This window comes from Podarcis tiliguerta (genome assembly GCF_965153285.1).
Source record: "Podarcis tiliguerta genome assembly, chromosome: 6".
In the NCBI taxonomy this organism is placed as follows: Eukaryota; Metazoa; Chordata; class Lepidosauria; order Squamata; family Lacertidae; genus Podarcis; species Podarcis tiliguerta.
Window position 1 is genome coordinate 87,606,699 of NC_139539.1, and position 26,769 is coordinate 87,633,467.

Genomic DNA, 26,769 nt, shown 5'->3' on the forward strand with positions numbered 1-26,769 from the left:
CTGCTCTCTTTCCCTTCATTCTTGCTATGATCTGTTTGTAAGCCTTATTCCTCTCCACACCAGACACTTTCCTGTGGCCAAGAGTTCTAGCCCTGCACAGGCAGCGCACGGTAAAAACTGTGGTTATTTTCTAATTATTATTAAATTAAATAATAATTTTTAAAAATGAGTGGGGGGTGCTCGTGTAATCTCACTGTATACAAGTTGTACAAGTGACAATAAAAGTATTTCAGTTCAATTATTGAATTAATATACCGTCCTATATCCAGAGTACTCAGGGTGGTTCACAGAAAAGATCACAATATATAAATTCAAAATAAAAACAATAACCCAATAAGACCCCCCGAAAAAACCAATCCACATTTTAAAAGGGCATGGGATCAGGTCAACCAAAGGCCTGGTTAAAAAGGAACGCTTTTGCCTAGCACCTAACAGTGTATAATGAAGGCGCCAGGCGAACTTCCCTGGGGAGAGCATTCCACAGACGGGGGGCCACTGCAGAGAAGGCCCTGTATTTGTGCTGCCACCCTCCGGACCTCTCGAGGAGGAGGCACACGAGTTGGTGATGCTTGGCAGAGGGGTGTGGAAGACCTGCCAGGGTGACCATGCCCTGTGGAATTGTATGCTTAAGAGCATAAGACGAGCAGATGTAGTTCAGCAATTCTCTTCTCAGAGTGGCCGACCCGATGTCTCTGAGAAGCCCACACAGAGCCCGTGACTGGATCAGTGCTCTCCCATCAACTGGTTCTCGGACACACGTTGCCTCTGACATAGTTTTAAGTACTGCCTTCTTGAATCTCCGTGGCATCTGCCTACCTGAGTTTCCACAAAGGTAAAGGGGACCCCTGACCAATAGGTCCAGTCGTGACCGACTCTGGGGTTGCGGTGCTCATCTCGCTTTACTGGCCAAGGGAGCCAGCATACAGCTTCTGGGTCATGTGACCAGCATGACTAAGCCGCTTCTGGTGAGCCACAGCAGCGCATGAAGACGTTGTTTACCTTCTCGCCAGAGCAGTACCTATTTATCTACTTGCACTTTGACGTGCTTTCAAACTGCTAGGTTGGCAGGAGCAGGGACTGAGCAGCGGGAGCTCACCCCCTTCGCGGGGATTTGAACCGCCGATCTTCTGATCGGCAAGTCCTAGGCTCTGTGGTTTAACCCACAGCGTCACCCGGGTCCCTGAGTTTCCCCATAGCTGTTCTCACATGGCATAATCCAACTTGAAATTTTACGCTGATTCTTGGAGAGCGATAGACCTCATTTCTGTTCTTCAGACATGTATCAGTGGACAGCAGACTCTGTCCATGTCTGCCCTGCCAAGCCAAAATGCAGGATGCCACTTGAAAAGATGGCTCACCCACTGCCAGTTCATTTTTGCCTGCTGCTGGCTTGAGACGGAGGACAGAGGGCAGGAGACTGCTTCCAGTGTCCCTGTGAGGAGCTCTTTCCTCCCCAAAGCTGACCTGCTGCATTTGTGTCTCCTAAACTGGCCCAAGTTGGTGTTTCCTCTAGACCTGTCCTCCTTGCCATTTGTTTTAGGGTTGCTGGCTCTCCTGCATAGGAGCCACAGCACAGGAGCTAGAAGGGGATGCCTGGGAGATAAAAAGTGCAGCTGCTGTAACAGGGATGGAGCCAGGTAGTGACAGGTGGTTTGGGCGAGGATATGGAGCCTGGTTACAGAGAGCACATTGGAGTTTGCAGCCTGTTAGTTCTGCAGTAGGGAAACATCTAGCGTATTTTTCGCTCTATAAGACGCACTTTTCCCGTCCTGAAAAGTAAGGGGAAATGTGTGTGCATCCTATGGAGCAAATGCAGGCTGCGCAGCTTTCGCTGAAGCCAGGAGAGCAAGAGGGATAGGTGCGCACTGATCCCTCTTGCTCACTTGGCTTCGCTTCGCTGGAGAGGCGCTGTGCAGCTTTCCCTCTCTGAGCAGCGCCCCTTCAGCGAAGTGGGAGGCGAAATGGAAGGGGCTCCATTTCTCCTGCCGCTTTGCTGGAGAGGCGCAGAGCAGAGAGGAAGATAATTTTTTCTTTCTTGTTCTCCTCTAAAACTAGGTGCGTCTTATGGTCGGGTGCGTCTTATAGAGCGAAAAATAGAGGTGGAAAAACCTTTCAAGTTGTTATGTACTGAAGTTCTCACCCTGGGCCAGCAGGGGGATACTGTAGATAGTTTTCACTCAGGTCCACATATGCAAATAAGGGACTGACATTCAGTGATTGGATAGTTACAGAAAATGGATACTGTTGCGTTCTAGTGGAGCTCTATATAAGCAGGCTGGCTGAGCCCTTCAGCCCAGTTCTCTTCTGGCCTGTGAATAAACAAGAGCTGTTTGAAGAATCGCTGTGTCATCTGATATGTTCACCCACAACTTAACACAAGCTAAGCAGAAACCACCTGCCCCTGCCTCCTTTTTGAGCTTGCGTTCCTCCCCTCCGTTGTGCTGAGGGCCCTGAACATGGAACTTCAGTGTTTTTCAGACAAGACCCTGATACCTAGTGATCTGACATTCACCACGCACAGCCGAAGGGTGCAGAATTGTGTGTTGGGGACTGGGGGGGGGGGGCACAGTAACTTTGGAACCTCAGGTTTGCTTTGCAAAATCTGGGTTGCTCCGGCCAAAACCTCCTTGTGCTCAGGCTTGGAGGGGTGTGTGTGTGTGTGTGTGTGTGTGAATAGTCTACACATACTTCAAAGTAAGCCCAGTGAAACACAAAAAGGCCCTACTCAACAAGAAGGCATAGAATTGAGGCTGTGCCTTTTATTACACAGCAGGCAAGACTGGACTGTTGACAGTGGCATCCGCACCATATTTTATTTTACATATTTTCCATTGTGGCGTGAGTTGGCACTTAGGGGAGTGCCATCTGAATTAGGGTTTAGCTATGATTCACTCACTCCACATGCAGCCCAGCTTTGAGGCAGACTTGCAGTTTTCCTTTGAGCAAAGGGGAAATGAGCAGCAAACCATGTAAGAGGGCTATCCAACTACACTGAATTTTGATTCAAGTATTGTTGTTGTTGTTATATTTATTATTGTTGTTGTTGTTGAATTTCTATATATTGCTGTCAACTTTTCCCTTTTCTTGTGAGGAATCCTATTCGGAATAAGGGAATTTCCCTTTTAAAAAGGGAAACGTTGACAACTATTTTTCTATATTGCCCTATACCTGGAGGTCTCAGGGCGGTTCACAGAAAAGATCAATACTAAAACCACTGTGTGTGTGTGTGTGTGTGTGTGTGTGTGTAATCAAATTAAAAACAGCAACCCAATAACACAACCCTATGTTTGCCTCCACGTGTGGTATTATATCTGCAACCGTCTTTGAAGGCTGGAAACTTCATCTGGTGCAGAATTCAGCAGCCAAGTTGCTCACGGTTGCAAGACAGTTTTGAGCATATTAAACCTAACCTGGTCTGACTGCACCGGCTACCAATTAGTTTCCGGGCCCAGTTCAAAGTGCTGGGTTTGACCTATATATGGCTCAGGACCGCAATACCTCAAGGACCGCCTCTTTCCATATGAAGCTACCTGGACCCTGAGATCATCTTCTGAGGCCCTTCTTCGTGTGCCTCTGATGTTAAAATTGGGCTTTAGCTTTTGCTGCCCAACTCCCCATTGGACTCTGCGCCTCCTAAGTTCATGATCGGTCAGAGAAGAATGGATGGAGGCAGAATCCAGTGGAAAGCAAGGAGGAACTTCTTTTTCTGTTGCAACAGAGTTCCCTCCCCTCCTTGCAAGGAGGGACAGATCCTGAACAAAAGTATGCAGGAACCTTTATTTTTATTTTAATAATTTTTATTGATTTTTACATGTATTCTTCTTCTAACAATGTATCTTTAACAATTTAAAGACTCTTGACATTGCCCAACTCCCTAAGCCAAAGACCACCCCATAACTCATCATATATACAGTATACATATTTATTAAATTTGTGTAGCGCCCTCCATCCGAAGAGCGCCCCCTGCAGGCCATAGCCCACTCTCCGCACTCGCCCCGTAAACTCCTGCTCTCTCTTTCCGCGGCCCTAGCGCTGGTTAGCGACGGAGGGCCTCCGCCGCGCATGCGCAGTGAGCTTCGAGGCGCGAAGACGAGTAGGAAAAGGGCGCGAGGGAAGGTGTCGGGAGGGCCCCCTGTCGCGCATGCGCCCGCCGTGGGTGAGCGCTCGCGCTTCCTGTCATGCGCAGTGAGCTCCGCTCCTCGCTTTGAGTGACAGGCGCGAGGAGGAGGAGGGTAAAGGGGCGCCGGGGAAGGAGTCGCGCATGCGCCCGCGCCTCCCTGCCCATGCGCAGTGAGCTCCGCGCCTCGCTTTGAGCGAGAGGCGCGAAAGGGAAGCGGCGCTGAGGGCGATGGCTGCGCGGGCGGCGTCCGCGTCGCGTCTCCCGGCGGCCGTGGGGGCTCTCGGTGCTGCCTTGCCCGGGCCCCGCGTCCCCCCGGAGGCCTTCCGCCTCGCCAAGCTCGGCCGGCCCCATGCGGTGGGTGGAAGGCGCGCGAGCGGCCTGTCTGTGAGGGCGGGCGGCCTGGCGGGATCCCTCAGCCCCGCTCAGCCTCACGCCTTTGTTTCGCAGCAGCAGGAACCTCGAAGCGGTTGGCAGGGGGAAAACAGGAGAAAGGTTTAAAAAAACGGAGACATAGGCATCGCTTCACACAAAAAGTTTTAAGTTCCCCATGGCGTTTCCGAGTGCCCGGGGCCGAAGCGAGCGCGGCAGAAGGAAGGCGCCGGCCTGTTCTCAAGAGGCAGGGAGTTCCGCAGGGTGGGCGCCACCGCGCTCCATGGAGAAATAGGTGGGGGTTATTTCCAATCCCCGCAACGGGGTAAGCTCCCGTTGCTCGGTCCCTGCTCCTACCGACCTAGCAGTTCGAAAGCACGTCAAAGTGCAAGTAGATAAATAGGTACCACTCCAGCGGGAAGGTAAACGGCGTTTCCGTGCACTGCTCTGGTTCGCCAGAAGCGGCTTAGTCATGCCGGCCACATGACCTGGAAGCTGTACGCCGGCTCCCTCGGCCAATAAAGCGAGATGAGCGCCGCAACCCCAGAGTTGGCCACAACTGGATCTAATGGTCAGCGGTCCCTTTACCTTAGGTGGCGCCTGTAGTTGGGTTGCTATTCCCCCGGTAGAAAGGGCCCATCCACGCCCCCCCCCAAGGCGATCTCGTGGGCAAAGTGGACCCGAGTTCGTTGTTACGAGCCTCATATGCGCCTTCAACTCGGACCCCCAGCAGATTGGCAATCAGTTGGACATTAATAGAATTAAAACTTTAATTTAAAAAAAAAAACTATATATAAAATGTAGGTAACTTTAGCAAAAACAGCACTGTGTAGCCCTTTAGATGTTAGTTCATGAAAAGGAGGAGGGCCCAGCCCAAGTGTTTGCATAAAAGATATCCCCTCCTCCTCTTAGGATCCCCATTTTGCAAATCCACAAGGGGAAAGCTTTGCTCCTTTCATTTGTGGCTGAGATAGATTTTGGGGGTGGGGTGGGGGGAAGGCTTCCAGAGCTATTAAGGCCCATTGCTGTAAGGTTCGGCTTCAGTCCTAAGCACATTTATATGGAGTGAAGTCCCACTGAATTGGTCACAACTGCACAGTTTCTATAGCAGAGCTTTCCAAACTGTGTAGCGACACATTAGTGTGCCGGCTGCAGTGTGTTGGTGTGATGTGAACGCTCCCCACGCTCCTCCCAGGGCTGGAAAAGGGTTAGCGTTAGTTTAACCAGCCTGCAAAACTGAATTACTGTGTCACAAAATGATACATGTCTACAAAGTGTGACACCAACGTGAAAAGTTTGGGAAGCTCTGTTCTAGAGCCATCTACGTTTGTCTTGGCCCAAATGTTGTGATCCTTACATATGGTGGTTAGGTTTGCGGGGGGGGGGGGGTCAACATTGGGGGAGATACGCAGCTCAGGCCTGCCTGGAGTGCTCCATTCTGTGACCTGCGTGTGTTTCTTATCAGCTAAGGTTACTCGCTCATGAGAATTGCATTCTGTTGGTTTAATGTTTTGTGAATGGTTGGCATCCTTAAGGAAGGCAGCCTTGCTTCCTCCCCCCACCCCACCCCCCAGTTTGTGGGGACAGCAGAGCAGAACCTGCACTCTTCAAGTTCCACTGTGGCCTCTAGGTTTTGCAACTTGTAATCCCAATTTCTCTTGACACGTTACTTTTTGAAAAATGAAACCACCTAAAATTGACTAAAAGAACTGAGTGGTTTTCAGCTTAACTTTTACTTAGAGCAGACCCATGGAAATGAATGTGTAAGTTAACACCATTGCTTTCAGTAGGTTTAAAACTGAAGTTGAATACCACCCACTGTGGTATTCTACTCCCCTCTGAACCATCAGAAGGAAGCTTGGGTGTGGGTGGGTGTTGCGGAAGGGGGATTAGTGGACTTCTTTCACCCAGTTGAATTGCATTGTAAACAATACAGCAAATGTTTTAGTGCTGTTGTCCTCCTTAAACAGACTGTAGTATTCTGGAAACTACTGTATTCTCTTCTGAAGCAATTCCAAGGTGGAGGATGGATGGAGCCTGCTGACACAGGTAGCAAATTACTATTAATCTGGGAAATTATTAATTTTTTGGCAAAAATTAGTGATAAGTGTATGCATAATACAGAACTTTTTATTTGTTTAATAGATATTTCCATTAAAAAAAAACACCAAAGTAGAACAGCCACATTAGGAAAGAGACACAATTAGTAAAACAGGAGAGTAAAAATATCTCCTAGCTATAACCAAGTCTGCAATCTCCTCAGCTGTTTCAATGTCTTGGGAAATTAAAGGCTTTTGGCCTGGCACCAAAAGGGCATTCACATGATCAACAGAAACTCCCTCGGGGAGAGTATTCCATGCTTTGAAAGCAACCACTGAACTTGCTGTAGGAAGTTAGAGGGGAAGGTTGCATTGCTGTTATTTGCATAGCCCACCTGCCGTGTGAATTTGTTCTGGAGCTTTGTTCCCCCAGGACACAGTTGATTTTAAAATTGTGGAAAGTGACAACTGCTGCCTTATCTGCCTTCCCTTTATAGGAAAGCTTTTTAATCCACAATGTTTTTTATAATGTTTTTATGTATGTTGGAAGGCACCCAGAGTGGCTGAGGCAACCCAGTTATTAAATGGGCAGAGTACTACAGTGGTACCTCAGGTTACATAAGCTTCAGGTTACAGACGCTTCAGGTTACAGACTCCGCTAACCCAGAAATAGTACCTCGGGTTAAGAACTTTGCTTCAGGATGAGAACAGAAATCACGCAGCAACGGCACGGCAGCAGCAGGAGGCCCCATTAGCTAAAGTGGTGGATCAGGTTAAGAACAGTTTCAGGTTAAGAACGGACATCCAGAACGAATTAAGTACTTAACCCGAGGTACCACTGTACTATTAATAATCATCATCACCTGCTTCCTAGGTACCCAAGTCAGATTCGTCAGGAGTGTAGCATTGAGCCTTGGCTACAGAAGACCAGAATTTTATCAGCTTCCCCCTGATGGTTCAGAGGGAAGCAGAGAACTATTGTTGGTATTTTCCTGGCTTCTATGCAAAATTAGCTTAATGGAGCAGTTATTGGCCCAAAATAGAGTGAAACTTTGGGATGAAGCAACTGTTTGCATGGTGAGTAAATTTTTTTGTTAATAATTTTCAGGTACCCTTTTTTTTAACTAGGAACAAGATATTAGAGGGTGAGGCTGGACATGAATGTGTATTGCAGTTTTGTTTCTGTTGCTTGTTTCGTGAAAATGGCAGTGCTGGTTTAAGAAAAGACTCTTATATAGTAGATGTGGTTTCCAATGCATTTTGAGGAATATATTTAATTCCTGGTATCAGGAATAATCTGATGTGTACCTTGTTGGATACATTACATTTTCCTCTGCTTAGGTGAGCTGAATTACAAAAGTGGTCTTGATCTATTTTTAACAAGAAGCATTAAGTATCAAAGCTTTCCTGAAAGACATCAGGAAACATATTAGTTGTGTGCCGCAATTCTTTTCATTGTTGCATTTTCTGCAACTGTTGTCAGTCTTCTCTTAGCATCTTCTGTGATTTTGGGGTCACGTTGTAGTGGAGTTGCTGACAGGTATGTGTTTGTGTTCTGTCTTTCTTCTGTAATTTATCAAACTTTGGGTTATTGGCAGGATAGATTTGCCAACAGACTGCAAGAGTAATGTTAAAGGAAACAGTTGTATTCATTGTGAACTGATACCGGATAAGTTAACTTCTGCAAAAATCTATTTTTATTAATAATTACCGTATTTTTCGCCCTATAGGATGCACCGTCCCATAAGGCGCACCTAGTTTTTTTGGGGGGAAATAAAGGAAAAAAATTATTTCCCCCCCAGGCGCGGGGTTGGGGAAGCCCAAGCTTCCCCCGACCCCAGCCCCCAAACAGGCAGCTCTCTGCAAGCCGTGGGAGCCCAGTGCTGGCTCCCGCTGCTTGCTGAGAGGTCCACGAAGCCTGGACGCGCTGAGCTCAGCGCGCGCAGGCTTCAGCATGCAGGCAACTCTCCGCCAGCAGCGGGAGCGCTCCCGCTGCTTGCGGAGAGGTCCGCGAAGCCTGCATTCGCCCCATAGGACGCACACACATTTCCCCTTCATTTTTGGAGGGGAAAAAGTGCGTCCTATAGGGCGAAAAATACGGTAGTATCCCACTATTTTTTAGAAACTTTATTCAGGACAGTCTGCCACTTAAAAATAAAACCAAAGTAGAAGCAGTTAAAAACATTACAGAAGAAACATATTTAATTTCAAAGTCTACTTGGACTTTGTGGGAGCTGGGGCCAGGCACCATGGAGAAGCAGGTCTGAAGAGGGGAGGCCATGGATCAGATCTAGAGGTTTGGGGACCAGAGGTAACCCACCCTTGTTTTAGAGGAAGCCCTCATGAGGCAGTTTACATGGGGGGGGGGGGGACATAAAACTGTAAAAATTAGACACCAGAGACCAAAGCTGGAGCTTGTTGTATAGTAATGCCTGGTTTTAAATATACTACTGCTGCAGTAGCCTCAGAATTGAGTTATTAATATATCTCTTGGTTGCCTGCAAAATGGATTTCTTGAACTTTGCACCTTGTTCCACAACCCACTTCTGTAAGTGCTGTTTAAATTGCCAATAGGTGGCAGCACAGTTATAGTGGAAAGTCTTTTCAATAGGAAAATTGTTCCATTGAGCAGTGTTTTACACTTGCAGCAATGCAGAGGCATCTTGCACTTGCTTTTTCTTGCAGAACACATTTTCCCAGCTTGCTGGTTATGTTAAAAATGATTGAAATATAAATATTTGATGCTCCCCAAGATAGTGTAATTGTGCCACAAGTATGACTCCAATGGGGCTCTTTGAGAGTTTGCAGCATCATACAGAATCTACAGGCAATGTGTTCTGCAACACAATGGGGTTTGGAGTAGCTAAGAGAACAAGGGCATAGGTCCTTCCTCAGTTTTACTGGCTCATTGAACCCGCAAGAACTCAGAATGATTTTTAAAAGGTTTGCAAAAGATTTATTAGCTTTTGTGCCAGCCTTGTTCATGTGAACACTGTGCTGGTGGGTGATTCAGCTGGCTCCCCCCCCCCCCCCCGCTCCTCGTCTCCCATCTCTGCCTGAGTCCAATAACTTAGTTGTCCTGGTTGTGGACTTTATGGGGAGGACATTCATATTTCCCGCTTCTTTAAATGGATTCAAAATGCTCCCTAGCAATATGGCTGCTGTGAGAATTGCTTTGCTTTGTTGCGATCACTATTCTCTGCCTTTTCTTCTAAGGTTTAGAAAGTTCTCTGAATCTCCTGAATCTTTTGTTTTTTTATTTACTAAAAACATTTTACTCCACTCTTGAGCAGAAAAGGGCTGCCATTTGCAATGATCAAGAATAATAATTCATTTTCATTTCATTGGTTTCTTATATTCTGATTGTCTTTCCTGAGGGAAACCTAAAGTGGCTCACAGAAAACAGCAACTTGATTAACACAAAATATCAGAATGAAAGACAGTATAGCAGAAAAACGTATTTGCAAATATAAAACATCGGTCGTGTGAAAGCATGAACTTACTTTCAATAAATCTATTAAATCCATAAGAATTAATTCTGCATCTGTGCACAATGATGAGAGCTGCCTTGCATTCGTGGGGCTGCCTCGACCGCCTTAGCACAAGCAGGCAGGCGCTAGAGGAGTGGCAGATTTGCCCTGTGCCTCCTGCGGCTGGGGCTCCTTCCTCTTGGCACCGCGTGCTAGAGGAGGCGGTGGCTTTGCCCACCCAGCCTCGATAGGAAGAAGCAGAAGCTGTGCGTGGTGATGCTAATCATCTCCGTGGCTGTGTGAAAGCATGCATGTGAAAGCGGGAGGGGGCGCATACCAACTGCTGGTTTTCACCCCCCCAAAAGAGTTGCGGTGGCAGACTGTGGCTCTTTGATCCCAAAAGCTTAGCCATTCCTAGTCTAAAGATAAATGTATTGGGGGGAAAGCATTTTTTTTCAAGATTTTGTTCCTTTCTTCCAATTTTAGTGTGATACACCTTTGAAAAGCCTGCAGGGTGGAGAAAGCCTGGCTCCAAAATCTCATGTGAAAGGCCAAAGGGATGTCCGATACCTGCAGTGGTTAAATGGCCGTCTGCAGTTCCAGTGGCGAAAATGCCACACTGAACAGCAAGAACAATGCAAGCTCCTGAATAAGGTAATGATTTGGCTTGTAGATATTTCATCTTTCTGCATTAAGGTTAAAGTAAAACTAGTTTTGGGTTGTAGATATAACCCATCTAACATTATTTTGCTGCAGACTACACTTCGCAGGAAAAAATGACAGCAAGCTGCCTTATTCAAATCCTGAGAATTTTTCTTCCTTTCTAATTTTGAAGACTATGGAGATCAAAACAGAATGAAAATTCATTCATAGTTTTCTTTAGAAATTGACATGCGTCCTCGTAATCTATTCGTCTCAAGTGTACCAATAGTATTAATGTATTGATTATGAGATAGGTGGTGTGTGCATGTATACAGATAGATATAATTTCTAAGCCCACATCTCTCTGTTCCAGGTGCATTCATACACCATTGGTTCTCATACTGATCCAATTATTGGCCATTTCTCCATCACAGAAGCAGATGTTGTAAGGCAACCAGAGAATTACAAACAGGTAATCCTTTTGTGGCATAGTGCTATGTTAGAAACTATGGAGAATTCTGTGAATCAATATGTATGCCAGAATTGGAGGACTAGATTTTCAGCCCTCAAGCCATAATCCACCAGAAACGGAAGACTTCCTAGCTCCGTGATTCCCCAAGCGGACTGGCTGGTCTCTTGATGTGCTGGGTGCCTAGATGCAGGCTGATGCCATTGGACTGTGTGAGCACCTTGAGGCCTTCACAAGAGAATTGTTACAAACGCTTGTGATCCACCCTTCACTCAAAGGTCCCAGAGCGGTGAATACATATCTGTTGAAACCAAAAGTTGATAATACAGTGGTGCCTCGCAAGACGAAATTAATTCGTTCCGCGAGTTTTTTCGTTGTGCGAGTTTTTTCGTCTTGCGAAGCACCACTGCATTTAAACACTAACAACGGCGGGGAGGGGCGGGGAGAAGCAGGACAGCTGCCGCAGCCGGTACCTCGGACTCACCCGCGCCTTGTGGCCACCGCACAACGCGGCTGCTGGAGGGCGGCGGGGCTCAGGAGCGCGACTGGCTGCAACGCTGGCTGCTGGCGGCAACGGCTCTCTGAGGGGAGCGCGCAAGGGGGGTGGGCAGCGGCGCGAGGCAGCAGGAAGGTCAGCCGGAAGGTCGGAGGGAGCTGGAGGAGCCGGAAGGTGGGAGGGAGCCGGAGGAGCGGGGAAGCGAGCGTGCGTGCGTGCAGTGACCGTCGCCATGACAGGAGAGGCAGGGCCGTTTCGTCTAGCAAAGCAAGCCCTTAGGAAAATCCGTCTTGCGAAGCACCTCAGAAAACGAAAAACCCTTTTGTCTAGCAAGTTTTTCGTCTTCCGAGGCATTAGTCTTGCGGGGTACCACTGTATAAACTAAAAAACCCACATCCGTATCTTTAGCAGTAACAGTTCGCAGTAAAAGCCCAGTAAGAAAACTGAAAAGCAGCAACAATGAGGCAGAAGCACGCTCAGTCCCCAGTGCACCCTAGGCCTCCCCCAAAGCCTAGACAAAGAGGTATGCCGTCATCTCTCTCCAAAAGGAGAGCAGTGCCAAGCATAACAAAGAGGAGGTCGTTGCATAAGCACGGAGACACCACAGAGAGAATCTTCCCATAGACACACACACTGTGGACCTCAATTGACAGGGGAGCATGGAGAGCCAATGTGTGTGTTGTGTAGGTTGCATGCATTCCAAAGAGCATGGCACTCTCACATATGCCTAGATTCATAGGAAATTTGATTCTCTATAGTATGTACACTTAGAAAGGTCAGATTCCAGCCTCTGACTTCCTTCAGGCACAGGAAATAGAGCTTTGAACTCCTCCCCTTCATGCTAATAGATTCCAGTATCTTTTTCCATAGAATCCTTCCGATTATCAGCTAGTGAGGATCTACATCTATTTTGCTTCTAATTGGTGGTATTAAGCATTTGTTGGCTTTGACTTTGCTTTGTCTTTGTCCCTATACCAGTCGTCCCAAGTTTTTAAGTCCTTTTTTGCTGATTGTAGCAGTCTACTCAGGCCTTGGTGCCAGGATTTTGTTACGTTTTGGACTTCATAGCTTAATTTTCACTGCTCTTTGGACACAAAACAAGGAAAACGAAAACACCAGTGAGTGCTATCTACTACCTGAGGGTGGCTCTACATTGGCTTGGCAGTAGAGAAATATCCAAGTGTTTGGGGCTAAGGAGGGAAAAAAACATTTAAATAATTCACATACAGACATGTTTTTAAGAATCATCCAGCTAAAGCCTAAGTGGCCTTAGGCAAATTCAAACCATGCCACTCTGGCATAAGTTACTTTGTTTATTTAAAGGATTTTGCTTCAATTTTCAGCTTACAAAGACCATAGGAAAAGGCAATCTCTGCCCTCTGGCTTACAGTCTAACAGGAAAGGGGATGAGAATGGAATAGGTAAAAAGCAAAGTCAGGCACCAGTTCTTAGTTATAAGGTTCTGCAGGCCATGTAGCACAGTGGGAGGCCTGCTTCTTCCTCTCCTTCTAGGAGCCTCAGTGGTGGCAGTCAGTAGCTGCAGGGAGCAGGGATCTCACCTGAAATCCAGGTGAGATACAGACATGATGGAAGGTACCTGGCGGCAGCTGCTACTGCTTTTCCTCTTCGGTGTCGGCATAGCTTGGCATAATAGGGAGACGGGCCTTTCTCAAAACTGTATCACACTTCAGTTAAATTTTCTTTGAATAATTATACCACAGTTGAATGAAAAAACCAGCATATTAGTATAAAAGGTAAAGATACCCCTGACTGTTAGGTCCATTCGCGGATAACTCTGGGGTTGTGCGCTCATCTCGCTCTATAGGCCGAGGGAGCCGGCGTTTGACCACAAACAGTTTTTCCGGGTCATGTGGCCAGCATGACTAAGCCGCTTCTGGCAAACCAGAGCAGCGCATGGAAACGCCGTTTACCTTCCCGCTGGAGTGGTACCTATTTATCTACTTGCACTTGACATGCTTTCAAACTGCTAGGTGGGCAGGAGCTGGGACCAAACAACAGGACCTCACCCTGTTGCGGGGATTCGAACTGCCGACCTTCTGATCAGCAAGCCCTAGGTTTAGACCACAGCACCACCCATGTCCCCATATTAGTGTATCTTACTGCAAATAGCCCCTTTGCTGTATGATGGTGATGATGATACAAATTACTCTAGCTTCCCCTCAAAGGATAGACCTATTCAGTGTTTGTGTCTGCCACTAGCCATCCTAAAAGTGTTAGTCTGCTTTTAGCAAAGCATATAATTCATTTTCACTGAGAGCTAGCATAAAGTGAGCAATCTGGTTCTGACAGTTAAGGTGTATTTTTTTTGTGGGGGGGGGGGAGAAATGACAGGACGTTTCCAATTAAAATACAGCTATTTCACCAGCTGTCAGACTTCAGCACCTGCTTTTAAACATAAAGAAATTGCCTTTCAAAGTTTCTCTTCAGAATAGTTTTATCTGTGGATATTTCCAGTCACTCTTTTTGTATTTAATTTAAAACTATCATCCATCCATATTCCAAAGGCTCAGAATGACTTGCAACACTTTTAGTATTAACATAAACTGTTCAAACAGATTTGTATAATATATCAGAATGATGGTCACATCTTGAAATAACAAGTAATCTGGGTTGCTAATCTGAGAGGGTTCCAGGTAATCAGCTACTATGATCATAGATGTTCAAGCACTTTGCCCAGAAATGCAAGTTTTCCTTCTCCGCCATGTAGTTTGTGTGATCACTGAAGGCAGCCCTTTGCTTCCCTTCATGGTGCTCCCTGGCAGGTCACTGCTGCTTCTCCTATTCTGTTTGTTGTTCTTTAGTCCCACGACTTGTCACTGGTCCTTTTCTTACCTGCTTCAGGTTTGCAAGGCAGTCACAATGGACAAAAATGCAAGCCTGAGCCAGGAGTGTCCTCAGGGAAGATGAATGTGCTTCATGCTTGACCTCTTGACAGGGTAGATGGCAGTTTCCTGGGATTGCCATTCAGTAGGTATTGAGACAAATGGGAAAACTGTCTGGCTTGCTGAGCAAATGATGAACATTGTGGTGACACTTTTGCCACGTGGCCAGTTGCAATACGCATTCATTCTCCTGAGATCGCCGTGTGCAAATCATCCTATTCTGATGGTACCGTATTGCAATATTTTGTAATGTAACGCAATTATTGTGCTGTATAAATATTTGTAATAAGCTCTTATAGTGGTTTACAATTAAGATAACCAAACAACAGCAAATACTGTATATAATATGAGCTGAAAGCAACAATGCAGCAATCAAAACAAACAAGGCTGAGCCATTGTTAATTCTCAAAGGCCAACTGAAGCAACAACATTTTTACTTGTCTGGAAAAAAAAGGTTCTCTACAAATGAAATTCCATTTATTTAAAGCATTTTTACCATCCTCTTCAAACTAAAAAAAGGCCCCCAGAATTACTAGTAGTGGAGATACTAGTAGTAAAACCATCTCTCCCCTCTGGCTCAGAGATTGAAACAAAAAAAGACTCAAAAGGTAAAGGGATTGGATGTTCTTTCAAGAAATAGCCTGTCATCCCGAGCTTCCTTGAAGTGACTGTGGTTTAGGGTGTGGCCTTGCTTGAATCTGCCGGTAATCTCATTGCACATGCTGCAGCAGTAAAGGTTCAGGGGAGTCCAAGTGACACACCTGCATGCCAGGGCAGAGGGTCCTGCTGTTCTTCCTCACATTGGTTCCAATTGCCTCTGGGAGGGGAAAGGCTCAGTCCACCAAAATGGCCTGTAGAAAAAGTGTTGTCCTTGCCTTTCCCATCGCCCCTGCTAATTACCGTATCTTTGGCAGGGCCTCATCTGCTGCTGCCCCAAGTTTGGTAGCCACTGAGACACCTGCATAAGCAGGCTGAAATATACCATATCTCCACCACTGGCAGAATATGGCATCATCCTGGCTATAAGGGACAATGCTGTAATTTCTCTACTGGCAAATACAGATGTTAGATTGATGGATGGATGGATGGATAGATAGATGATAGATAGCACTGCTGAGATACCAAGGAATACATTAATCTGCCCTTCACGTTAGAACAAGTGTGATATTTGAGATCCAGAGTACCTGAAGCTCTGCTTGTGGATGTGAATGCATCTGAGATCCCCTGCAACATATTTCTTCAGGTATTATTTTTTTAGCTAGGCAATTAGTGCCCCGCTGGGAAGCCCTGGCAGCATTCCAGTAATGTTTAATAATGTTCAAGCTGGTCATTTCTACTTGGCGGCATTATTGCCTTGAGCTAAAATTTTCCCTTGGCCGTAATCTGTCACCTGTATGTGCCCTCAGTTGAAAATTTTCCACACCAGAAAGAGAATTAATAGAGCTGCAGTGCTATAGTTGCTGTCACCGTTTTAAAGGGAAGCTTCAGAAAAGAGTCATTGCTTGCCACGTTTTATTGGCCAAGCACGTGGAGTTATTGCTTCTTGAAAAATGATACTCTGGCTTATCAAGGCCTTTATAAATTACTGGACTGTGTAGCAAGCATACTTTTTTCTGATGGTTACTGTATATTGTGCCCCCCCCCCAAAAAAAAATGGAAATCTGTGGACACCCTTTCCAGAGATTTAACCTGTCCTGGGACTTGATGGTTAAGGGCAGATACTAAATTGAAATAATTATAATACGCTCCATTCTGAGAACACTTCGATGGACATGAAAAGGTGTTTCTGTGCAAAATTTTCTGTCTACTCTTGCTTATTCTAGTTGGAAAGAAGCAGAACACTTTGCATAGCTTTAACCTATAAACTTGCCCCCCCCCCCAGTACCTTCAGTATCTCTGTCTTTCCTTTGTCCCTGCATGATCTCCCAACGCTGACCTTGTAGCAGGTGGAACAACAAGATTGTAAAATAGGTTAACTATTAAAAAAAGATGCCATGGATTAATCACTTGATATATCAAGCACAGATTTAAAATGTGGGTGTTAGTGGAAGGTAACTGATGCAAGCATTCAAAGAACTTCTGGTTGTCATTTACATTCATTCCTTTCTTAGGAGAAATGGAAAAGCAATATACAATATTGACAAACTCGAGTGATCGTTCAAACAAATTAGGAAGGATGTGTGGTCTTTCCCTCTATACCTGTTGAGTTTTCCTAATCATTATTTCTTCAGTTTTCTCACCCTGGCCCCAATCCCCGGACTTGATACAGATTTCTTTTAGTCTTGCTACAGAGTTTTTTCTTAATAGATTCAGCAGCATTCTAACGAATGCTTTAAAGCCGAAAATATTCAGATTCTGAATGATCTGTGAGGCAAACTAGCAAAACCAGGCAAGTCAATAGCTGACATCTGTGGAGAGTCAAATGAGGGAGAAACAAACTGCAGCTGGGTGCTGGAGGCAGTGGGACTCAGGAGTGACAGCAGTTTTGCCAGCGATATACTGCTGAGTGAAACCACCATCATGGTCTGCCTCTCATACCAGCAGAGGGGAAAACAATTGGCGAGGCACCGGTACAGCTTGTTCCTCCCACAGATGCCCCAGGTCCCTACGGCTTGCATGAGAGCAGGAGGGGCATGGGGATTGCTCAGCTGGGGGGGGGGTGAGAGCCTTCTTGCGCCCCGGCTGGCCTTCTTGCTCGCGGGGAGGCAAATACACAGCCAGCCAGGCAGAGGGAGCCTCTTTCCCAGTAGTGATGTATGGAAGTGAGAGCTGGACCATAAAGAAGGCTGATCGCCAAAGAATTGATGCTTTTGAATTATGGTGCTGGAGGAGACACTTGAGAGACCCATGGACTGCAAGAAGATCAAACCTCTCCATTCTCAAGGAAATCAGCCCTGAGTGCTCACTGGAAGGATAGATCGTGAAGCTGAGGCTCCAATACTTTGGCCATCTCATGAGAAGAGAAGACTCTCTGGAAAAGACCCTGATGTTGGGAAATATGGAAGGCACAAGGAGAAGGGGACGACAGAGGACGAAATGGTTGGACAGTGTTCGCGAAGCTACCAGCATGAGTTTGACCAAACTGTGGGAGGCAGTGGAAGACAGGAGTGCCTGGCATGCTCTGGTCCATGGAGTCACGAAGCGTCTGACACGACTAAACAACAACATATTTCGATGTTGAAAACCTGACATCGCCTGGCCCTAGTGTGAGGGACACCTCATGAAGAAGTTCCCAATATTTCTTCTTCTGTGTAAAATTGCTGGTTACTAAATCTGAGTAAGGCAGTATACCTCATTATAATAGTAAAGTACACCTCTTTTATAGTGCAGATCTATTAGTAAATACCCTATTTCAGGTTTTGGCAATTCATAGTTCAGCATAATTTTATTTGCGTTCTGGTCTATTTTGAAAAGTTTGTTGAATGTTAACTAAAATCCTTTCCCCCCCCCCCCATTGTAATGCACTGAATTAATGTAATGCATTGAGGCTGCATGCTAAATATTATATTTGTAGTCTTTGGAATTTTTATTTTGCATTTATATAGTGCTTTGCAGTGTTCACACATAAACTATGACAGTCATTCTTACAACCACCTTTTAAGGTATGTATTTTTAAACCACGCCTTTGGGTGGTTGAGGCAGAGAAATATGGGCTAGCCTCAGACCACAAGTACATTTGTGGCTGAGATAAGATTTGAAACAAACTTTGTTGCCACTATAATATGGAGGGGGAATGAGGAACAGGAATTCGGGGGCAGCTGGGAAACCTCAGATGTACAGCCCTACAGAGACTCCTTTCTAGCTCCAGAAACCTACATCAGCAGTTTGCTTTTGTCGACAGATGGCTGCCAGAAGGCATCCTTGCCATTTTGTTTTGATGACTCCAACATAGTATATTTTGATTTCAGTAAAGCCTTTGACAGGGTTCCTCATAATATTCTTTTTGGCAAGCTGCTAATATGTGGGCTAGACAATACTATGATTAGCTGGATTTGTAGCTGGTTGATTGATCATATCAAAAAAAGTGCCAAGCAACAGTTCCTCATCAACCTGGCCAGGGGTGGCTTGTGGGAACTACACGGCTCAACTTCTTTCTAAATGATTTGGACAAAGGAATAAACCATCATATTTTTTGCAGATGGCATCAAGCTGGGTGGGTTAGCTAGTGAATTAGAAGGCAGGAACTTAATCCAATATGGTCTTGAGAGGGTGGAGAAGTGGGTCAAACAAAATTAATTTTCTCAGAGATATGTAAACTTTTAGGCAGAAAGAGTCAGATGCACAACTGGCTCAACAACAATAGAACGCAAACTAACCAGCTCCGTGATGCAGCAAAAAAAGGCTAATGCAGTTCTCTGCTGCGTCCACAGAAGTGCAGTGTCCAGATCACAAGAAGCCCAATTGTTCTGTTGGGCTTGGTCAGACCTTACTTGGAGTACTGTGTCCATTTCTGAGAACCACAGTTTAAAAACATAGGCAAATACCCAGTGGAGGGTGCTAGGAGGAAAGGATGAAGGAGTGGAGCAGTTTTGTCATGTGTGGCTCCAGACAGCAGGGCCCAAAAGCAGCGGCTTCCAATTACAAAACAGGATTTCATTTAAACAGCAGGATGAACTTCCTTCACGTATGAGTTGACAGTGGAATAGACTGCCTTGGAAATGGCTAGGCTCTGTTTTGTTAGCCATTTTTAAGCAAAGGGCAGGATGGCCTCATCCTAGGGATGCTGTAGATGTAGATTTCCTGCATTTGCAGGACTGGGTGGCCTTAGAAGCCCCTTCCAGCTTTATTCTTACTTGCCTTGGAATGCAACTTTACTTTCAACAAAGCTAGGACTGTCACTGACTTTGGTTTTACCTTGGATACAATGAGGCCCAGCATGCTTCAGAATAAGAGCTGAGATTGCCAATGAAAATTGAAATGAAACAGATGACTAGGAGGGCAGTGGAGGGGCTGGGTGCAGCCACAAAATGAGGATGCCATGTGTTGCTTTGAGAAGATTCCCCAAGAGCTGCTCCTCCAACTTTCCCCCTTGTTGCAGCTGATCATTTGATAGTGAGATAAGGCGTTTCATTGTTAGTTGTATATATTATATATGGACCCTCCAGATACGAACTTAAATTGTCCCAGGGGTCCATACTTACCCGAAAAGTCCATATCCGGAGATGCCGCTTCTGCACGCAGCGTGATAGAGCACTTCTGCACATGTGTACATGGCAAAACCCGGAAGTATACACTTCTGGGTTTGCCACGTTCGTAACTTGAAATTATGTTACCCAAAGGTAACGTAACCCGAGGTACCACTGAATCTGTATTGTTCAGCTAAATATGTGAAGTCCCTGGGAGAAAAAACTGGTGGGTTTCTCCCCCCCACCGCCCGACTTCTTTCCGTTTTTCCAACAGCAAAGGAAATTTTGAAGGACACTGAAAAGGACACTCCTGTGAAATATGTTCCCTTTGGAAGGAATGAAATGCTTTTGGAAACATTCAAAATGTCTGGTGTGAAATTTTTTATGCAAGGCAGTTTTCAGCATTAGAGAATGGTAATTCCTGTGTGTTCTATGGATCAGGGCTGGCTAACCTTTCTGGCCCAGGTGCCAACACTCTGGGGCTGCAGTGGGTATCGCTGGCATACACAAATGCACTTGCTGATACAAGGCCGCAGCTGCCATGTAGACCAGCCGAGGTGGGGGTGAGTTCTCCCTACTCCTCAAACACCTGGGGAAGGTGTGATTTGCATCCCCCTGCCTGCTCCACTGCTATGTCTTCTTATTTCCCTTTCTGCTGCAGCTGCTGACATCAGTGGGGGCTTGAGGGACTGCATTGGGACCCTCTGGTTGTTGACTGTGAGAACAGGACGTTGGGCTGGATTGGCCATTGGCACATTGGCTCTTCTTACCTTCCTCCACCTCTGCATTAGGCGGATGTGATCTACCCCCCCCCCCCCCATATACGTGAAGAATTGTAAAGTGCTACATAAATGCAAGGGACGCTGGTGGCGCTGTGGGTTAAACCACAGAGCCTAGGACTTGCCGATCAGAAGGTCGGTGGTTCGAATCCCCGTGACGGGGTGAGCTCCTGTTGCCCGGTCCCTGCTCCTGCCAACCTAGCAGTTCAAAAGCACGTCAAAGTGCAAGTAGATAAATAGGTACCGCTCCGGCGGGAAGGTAAACGGCGTTTCCGTGCGCTGCTCTGGTTCGCCAGAAGCGGCTTAGTCATGCTGGCCACATGACCCGGAAGCTGTACGCGGCCAGTAAAGTGAGATGAGTGCCACAATCCCAGAGCCGGCCACGACTGGACCTAATGGTCAGGGGTCCCTTTACATAAATGCAAAACATTGATATTGATGGGAAGCATTTTTTTAAAATCTGGCTTCAAAACCTTGGTGGTTGGTGTGCAAATTTGGATCAATCTGTTACAGAATCCTATCTGATCTGTGCTGAGTGGCTGTATTACTTTCAGTCTCATAGTAATAGTGAAAAACTTTCCTCCCCCCCCCCCCCCTTTTCATTCAGTTGTTGCAGTTGGTTGAATCGGATAGTTCTCGACTGGAAGCCTTTCTCAAGTGGAAGCTCCTGGAACCAGTTTACTGGCATTGGATGGTATGATTAAATACTTGAGGGACAAGTTGTGTATTGTTTTTCTGGGGGTGGGGGAAATGTTACACAGGTATATTTTCCTGGCCTTTTGTTCCAGCTGGTCATAGCCAGCAAGAGTTCCTGCTTAAAAGGTGGAGAAGATTATCGTTATGAATAAAAACCTCATTAAAAGCTAGGCAATGTACAATGCTTGCTTTAGATCTAAGACAGTATTTGTGGTGGGAGCTTATGTTGAGGCCTATGACAGTGCATGGCTGCCCTCTTTGCTGATGAGAATGTCAAAGCAGTAATGTAAACTGGGTTCTTGTAAGTCTTGCTCCACTCCAAAACATTATCTGGCTCATTCGGCACCATGCCTGCTCTCCTTCCCTGCTATGATAAACATAACACTCAAATTAGGAGATCTTGCTTCAAACCACATGTATTCCATATTTTTTGTGGACTTACGAGTATCAGTGAAAGAGCTTCCTAAGAACTCCCTGTGCTCCTTAATTTTATCTCAGTTGCAATGCTGGACTTTGGCTGACAGGAGCAAAGCGCCATGCCATACATCTGCAGTAATTGTAAATGAAAGAAATGTCTGTTCTTCTCCTTTTGTACTTTTTAAAATATGACAGTATAAACATTGCTGTAAACAAAATGCCTTCATTACAAACTGCAGGGCACTAAATTTTGTGAGCCACTAGAATTGCAGTCAGGTAGCATTGTGGAATTGCAGATTTCCCTGGACAGTGTTGAATGATTTTAAGAATCAATAAAATCCTCTTTGCATCTGATGAAGTCTTCAAGAGCAAATACATATATAATATAACCATTCAGCACATTTACAGCTGCGGAAAATATTCCTTAAAGACAGAATAAGTATTTGGATTCTGTTCCCATGTAGCAAAGAGGTTAGGAATCATTCTGTAAAGTAGTTCAAAACCCACAAATGCATTTGCACTGACTTGCATAGGAGCTGATAACCCTTTTGCACACCGACTTGATCACTGGTGAAATTGTGCAACATTTCCAGATATTCAGACAACAGCAAAAAGCTCTTAGGCTAAGGTTACTACCTGGATTTGGAAAGCATTTTGAAGTCTTAAAGAGGGTGGTTTGTTTTGTTTTGTTTTTTAAAGGGACTAGCTCTACATAAAGGCAAGCACCTACTTTCTAGATTCCAGACCTGGAGCTCTTCCAGCTCTGCTCGAATCTTTTAAATATTTGCAGTAAATTCAGGTAGACAAGTTCTATAGCAAGCAGCTGTTTTTGCAATATGTTAAATCAGCAATATAATCCCTTAATGCAGAAATGGTGTAGTATTCTAAGGTTTTTCTCCCTCTTTTTAAATTTAGCAAGGTTAGGAATTTTAATTTTGGGCAATTCTTTTTAAAGTGATGTGTCTGTGTTTCCTTCCAACACAGCCATTAACAAAAGGCTCATAAGGTGGTGTGGTTTTAGTTGTTGTGACAGAGATTTAAGAAGTCTTGCATCTGCTTTTCTTGCAAAGTCTCTCCCGACACTCACAGTTTTTTGCTCTTATGAGGTACCAGTTTCCATTTGCAAGTGCTTAAACAAATCCTTTTGCTAGGAATAAGCAACTTTTCTGTATTCTCTGAGAATAGAATTATGTTGCTCAAGAACTGCATACCATTTCACAAACAGAGGTTGGATATAAAGTTAGCCTGGCTTGTTTATCTGTTGCACCAGTCTCTAGACAAATGTGGCAAGAAGTTCTTCATTAAGAAAAAATTAATACAACTCCTTCCACCTTCCAGGAGACCCTTTTCAGTCCTGAAACAGAAGATGCAAAACCCCACAACACGTTTAACAAGGACACTATTTTGCCAAGTGCTGATCTGTATTGTTACGGCATTAAGAGAACAATTCAAGAACTGGACAGATACAGGAAAGATCTGTTGACTCTATATGATGGGCTGGGTGAGCTTATAGCCTACAGGAAACTGAGCTGCTGTGGAACGGTAAGGGTTGATTTGGGGGCCTGTTGGAAATCTAGACAGATTGATTTCATAAAACTAGACTGATTGATTTCAGAACTCTGTATTTATGTTTTTGGCCTGTTAATAGAAATTGTAACAAGATGCCTGGGGTCCTGTTTATAAAGACAACAAGGGTTTCATTGAGCTCTGTTAATTAACTAAGACTGACAAAATAAAACTCTGTTCTTTCATTGCTCTTTTAGAGCACATATTATCAGCTGAGTTGTCCTTTCCTCTTCGCAGGTCCGAGCAAGAGAGCAGGAGGAGCTAGGAGAGAGCGAGTTTTGCACGGCTGTCAAAAAAACACAAGACGTCGTGGAGCTGAAGCTGTCTGATCTGAAATGCCACAGTAGTGGCAAAAGAATCGGTGCGATGCATGGACCATACAGACTTGTATTTAAAAGCAAGTGTTTAAAGACCAGCAAAATGGTCAGGTCAGCAAAGCCCCAGAAATCCACCGCAGAAGGTGCAACAGCAACAGATGTGATCAGGGATCTGAGAAAAAAAGAAGCAAGGCTGAAAGCAGAGCTGAAGCAGAGACAAGAAGAAGGCAGGCAGAAGGTTTATGAAGCTGCCCAAGGACTCGGCCAGGTGCTTTGCATCCCACCCATGAAAAGAGCACAAACCAGAGATGCCGACTGAATGTAGATGTTGGTGCTGTTCATTAGCTTTGAAGGGACAGTCTTGGGCCTTTCATGAGGCTGTCGTCCATGCCTGTTCCTATCTTCTAGGAGCAACTGTGTTGTCTATGATTACTGTGATTTTTTGCATCTTGGGTTTTGCTGTAGAATGAGTGTGTGTGTGTGTGTGTGTGTGTGTGTTAGAGAGAGAATAAAATTAATACTACATTTTTAAATATATGTATGTGGTTTTTCAAATTACAGTTTTACAGTCACATATCCAGCATAAATACAAGATTCCAAAGAATCTCCTGGACTTCCCTTATCCCCTTTGTGGATCTTACTGTTAGTCATTTCCTCCTACATATTTTATAATACTCCAAATCTTTTACAGCTGCATTATATCCAAATTTCACCATTAAACTACAAGTGTTATTCCAATCCTGCTAACAATTTTATCTGCTTACAATGGTTTTGTTAAAAATTTTCCCCATTCTTTATTTAAATTTTGGTATTCCCAATTTCTGATTCTTCCGGTCATTTTTGCCATTTCGGCATAATCCATCGACTTAAGCTTAAGCAGAAAAATAATATTACATTTAATTAATTACTTAATTGATATAATGACTGAATTAATGTTAGCATCGGTCTGCAGGCAGGAGTTACAAGACTCCCTCCCCAATCCCTTTACTTTCTCGTGTGTATCTGTCATTCAGTGCTCGGTTTCAGTGGAGATAAAGCAGCCCTCAACCAGGCAGAGGGCATTAAATTGCCATGTTAAATATACAGACAAGAGGTGTTAGTTGTAAAAAAAGGGGGAGTACCATAAGCAGCTTTGCTTAAACTAATGTAAAGTTTTGTTGTCGTTTAGTCGTGTCCAACTCTGCGTGACCCCATGGACCAGAGCATGCCAGGCACTCCTGTCTTCCACTGCCTCTCGCAGTTTGGTCAAACTCATGCTGGTAGCTTCAAGAACACTGTCCAACCATCTCGTCCTCTGTCGTCCCCTTCTCCTTGTGCCCTCCATCTTTCCCAACATCAGGATCTTTTCCAGAGAGTCTTCTCTTCTCATGAGGTGGTCAAAGTATTGGAGCCTCAGCTTCAGGATCTGTCCTTCCAGTGAGCACTCAGGGCTGATTTCCTTAAGAATGAATAGGTTTGATCTTCTCGCTGTCCATGAGACTCTCAAGAGTCTCCTCCAGCACCATAGTTCAAAAGCATCAATTCTTTGGCGATCAGCCTTCTTTATGGTCCAGCTCTCACTTCCATACATCACTACTGGGAAAACCATAGCTTTAACTATATGGACCTTTGTTGACAAGGTGATGTCTCTGCTTTTTAAGATGCTAATGTAAAGTACCCTTTGTGAAATCTGTTTAAAGGGTGTCACAAAATACATCTTTTTCATCCCTGCAGTAGACAGAAGCTGGGCCTTCTTTCAGCTCTATCCTTTAGACCACAGTGGCACCTAAGAAACAGCATCACTGAAGCCCTTTGGAAGGGGCCACCCATGAAGATGGGAAGTACTGGCAACAATGAGCATGGCCGTGATCCATTGGTTTCAGTGGATCCATTCTGAGTATGACTTGGTTGGATGCCATCCGTTGCTTTTAAGTTCAGGAAGAAGACCTTTATCCCAACTGTGGAAGTGGCATGTCAGGCAGCAGAGTGTGATCATGTTTAACATCATATAAATAGGCTGTTTTATTTGCGTTGGTTCTGTGGGTGTCCTCAAGATAGTACTTTCCTTGCAGTAGCACTGAATGTTGGGGAAATGTAGACATATTTTTTTTCTACTGGGAAGATGGAATTCATTCTCTTAGTAGTGTATCCAGTATTGTGAATGCTCTGCAAAACGTGGTCCCAAAGCATTCTGCACACACACCCATACACACCAGTAATGAGATATTATGCTACTGTTTGTAGACTGGAGCAGTTGTAAATATAACATTAAAATGTAAGCTCCTTAAAAACAAAAGAAGCTTAAAGTGCCTTAGAAGTGAACAAAGATAACAAGATACAGTGGTACCTTGGTTATCAAACTTAACCTGTTGCAGAAGTCCCTTTGACTCCCGAAACGTTTGAAAATCAAGGTGTGGCTTCCGATTGGTGCCAGCGCCCCAGAAACAATAGCTGACAGCCACATCAGACGTTCGGCTTCCGGAAAACGTTCTAAAACCAGAACACTTCCGGGTTTTCAGCATTCAGGAGCCGATTTGTTTGTCCATTAAGCCATTCGAGAACCAAGGTTCCACTGTACTTGCATTTGCAAAATGTGTTGCTTCAATATCCTGACTGTTAATGTGGAATCATGAATGCCACACCAGAAAGCACCAGCCTCGTGGGACGAGGGTAAACATCTTAAGCACTCCAGAATCATCCATAAGAGTGCACAAATCATGCTTGCCACTTCGCTTTGTACCAAGAATCAAGTATATGGCTCTATATTATCCTTGCAGCTCACAATAAGAATGAGGGGGAACAATGTCTACATCTGAACTCAGCGAAATTTATGGGACAGTCTTTTGTTCTCAGCATTCAGGGCCCATGTGGTGAAATCCAGCCCCTGCCGAGTGATCACTGAATCTCTAGTGCCTGCAATGAGACCGCCACCTCCATTTCTGGAAGAAGAAGATATATGTGAAGTAATGTGATATAGGTAAAGGTAAAGGTACCCCTGCCGGTACGGTCTTGCCAGACTCTAGGGTTGTGCGCTCATCTCTATAGGCCGGGAGCCAGCGCTGTCTGCAGACACTTCCGGGTCACGTGCCCAGCGTGACAAGCTGCATCTGGCAAGCCAGCGCAGCACACGGAACACCGTTTACCTTCCCGCTGGTAAGCTGTCCCTATTTATCTACTTGCACCCAGGGGTGCTTTCGAACTGCTAGGTTGGCAGGCGCTGGGACCGAACGACGGGAGCGCACCCCGCCGCGGGGATTCGAACCGCCGACCATGCGATCAGCAAGTCCTAGGCGCTGAGGTTTTACCCACAGCACCACCTGCGTCCCAATGCGATATAAATACCCCGCAAAAAGCTTACCTAGTTTGAGTGGTGCTGTCTTG

General features: G+C 45.3%; 1 protein-coding gene across 1 annotated transcript; it reads left to right on the forward strand.

The window, feature by feature from the left end:
* Nucleotides 1-4,287: 4,287 nt before the first annotated feature.
* Nucleotides 4,288-23,942, forward strand: TEDC1 (tubulin epsilon and delta complex 1). Its single transcript, XM_083445351.1, has 8 exons — nt 4,288-4,474; nt 6,460-6,538; nt 7,403-7,605; nt 10,485-10,652; nt 11,014-11,112; nt 21,021-21,107; nt 22,865-23,068; nt 23,330-23,942. The coding sequence occupies exons 1-8, from the start codon at nt 4,349-4,351 to the stop codon at nt 23,726-23,728; spliced, it is 1,365 nt and encodes a 454-aa protein (XP_083301477.1). The 5' UTR covers nt 4,288-4,348; the 3' UTR covers nt 23,729-23,942.
* The last annotated feature ends 2,827 nt before the right edge of the window (nt 23,943-26,769 follow it).

Bases quoted from the DNA above. Each gene is read 5' to 3' on its own strand.
- TEDC1 (XM_083445351.1), top strand. From the start codon at position 4,349: ATGGCTGCGCGGGCGGCGTCCGCGTCGCGTCTCCCGGCGGCCGTGGGG. The intron at 6,539-7,402 runs GTAGCAAATTAC...CCTGCTTCCTAG, and splicing joins GATGGAGCCTGCTGACACAG to GTACCCAAGTCAGATTCGTC. The intron at 11,113-21,020 runs GTAATCCTTTTG...CTTTTCATTCAG, and splicing joins AACCAGAGAATTACAAACAG to TTGTTGCAGTTGGTTGAATC.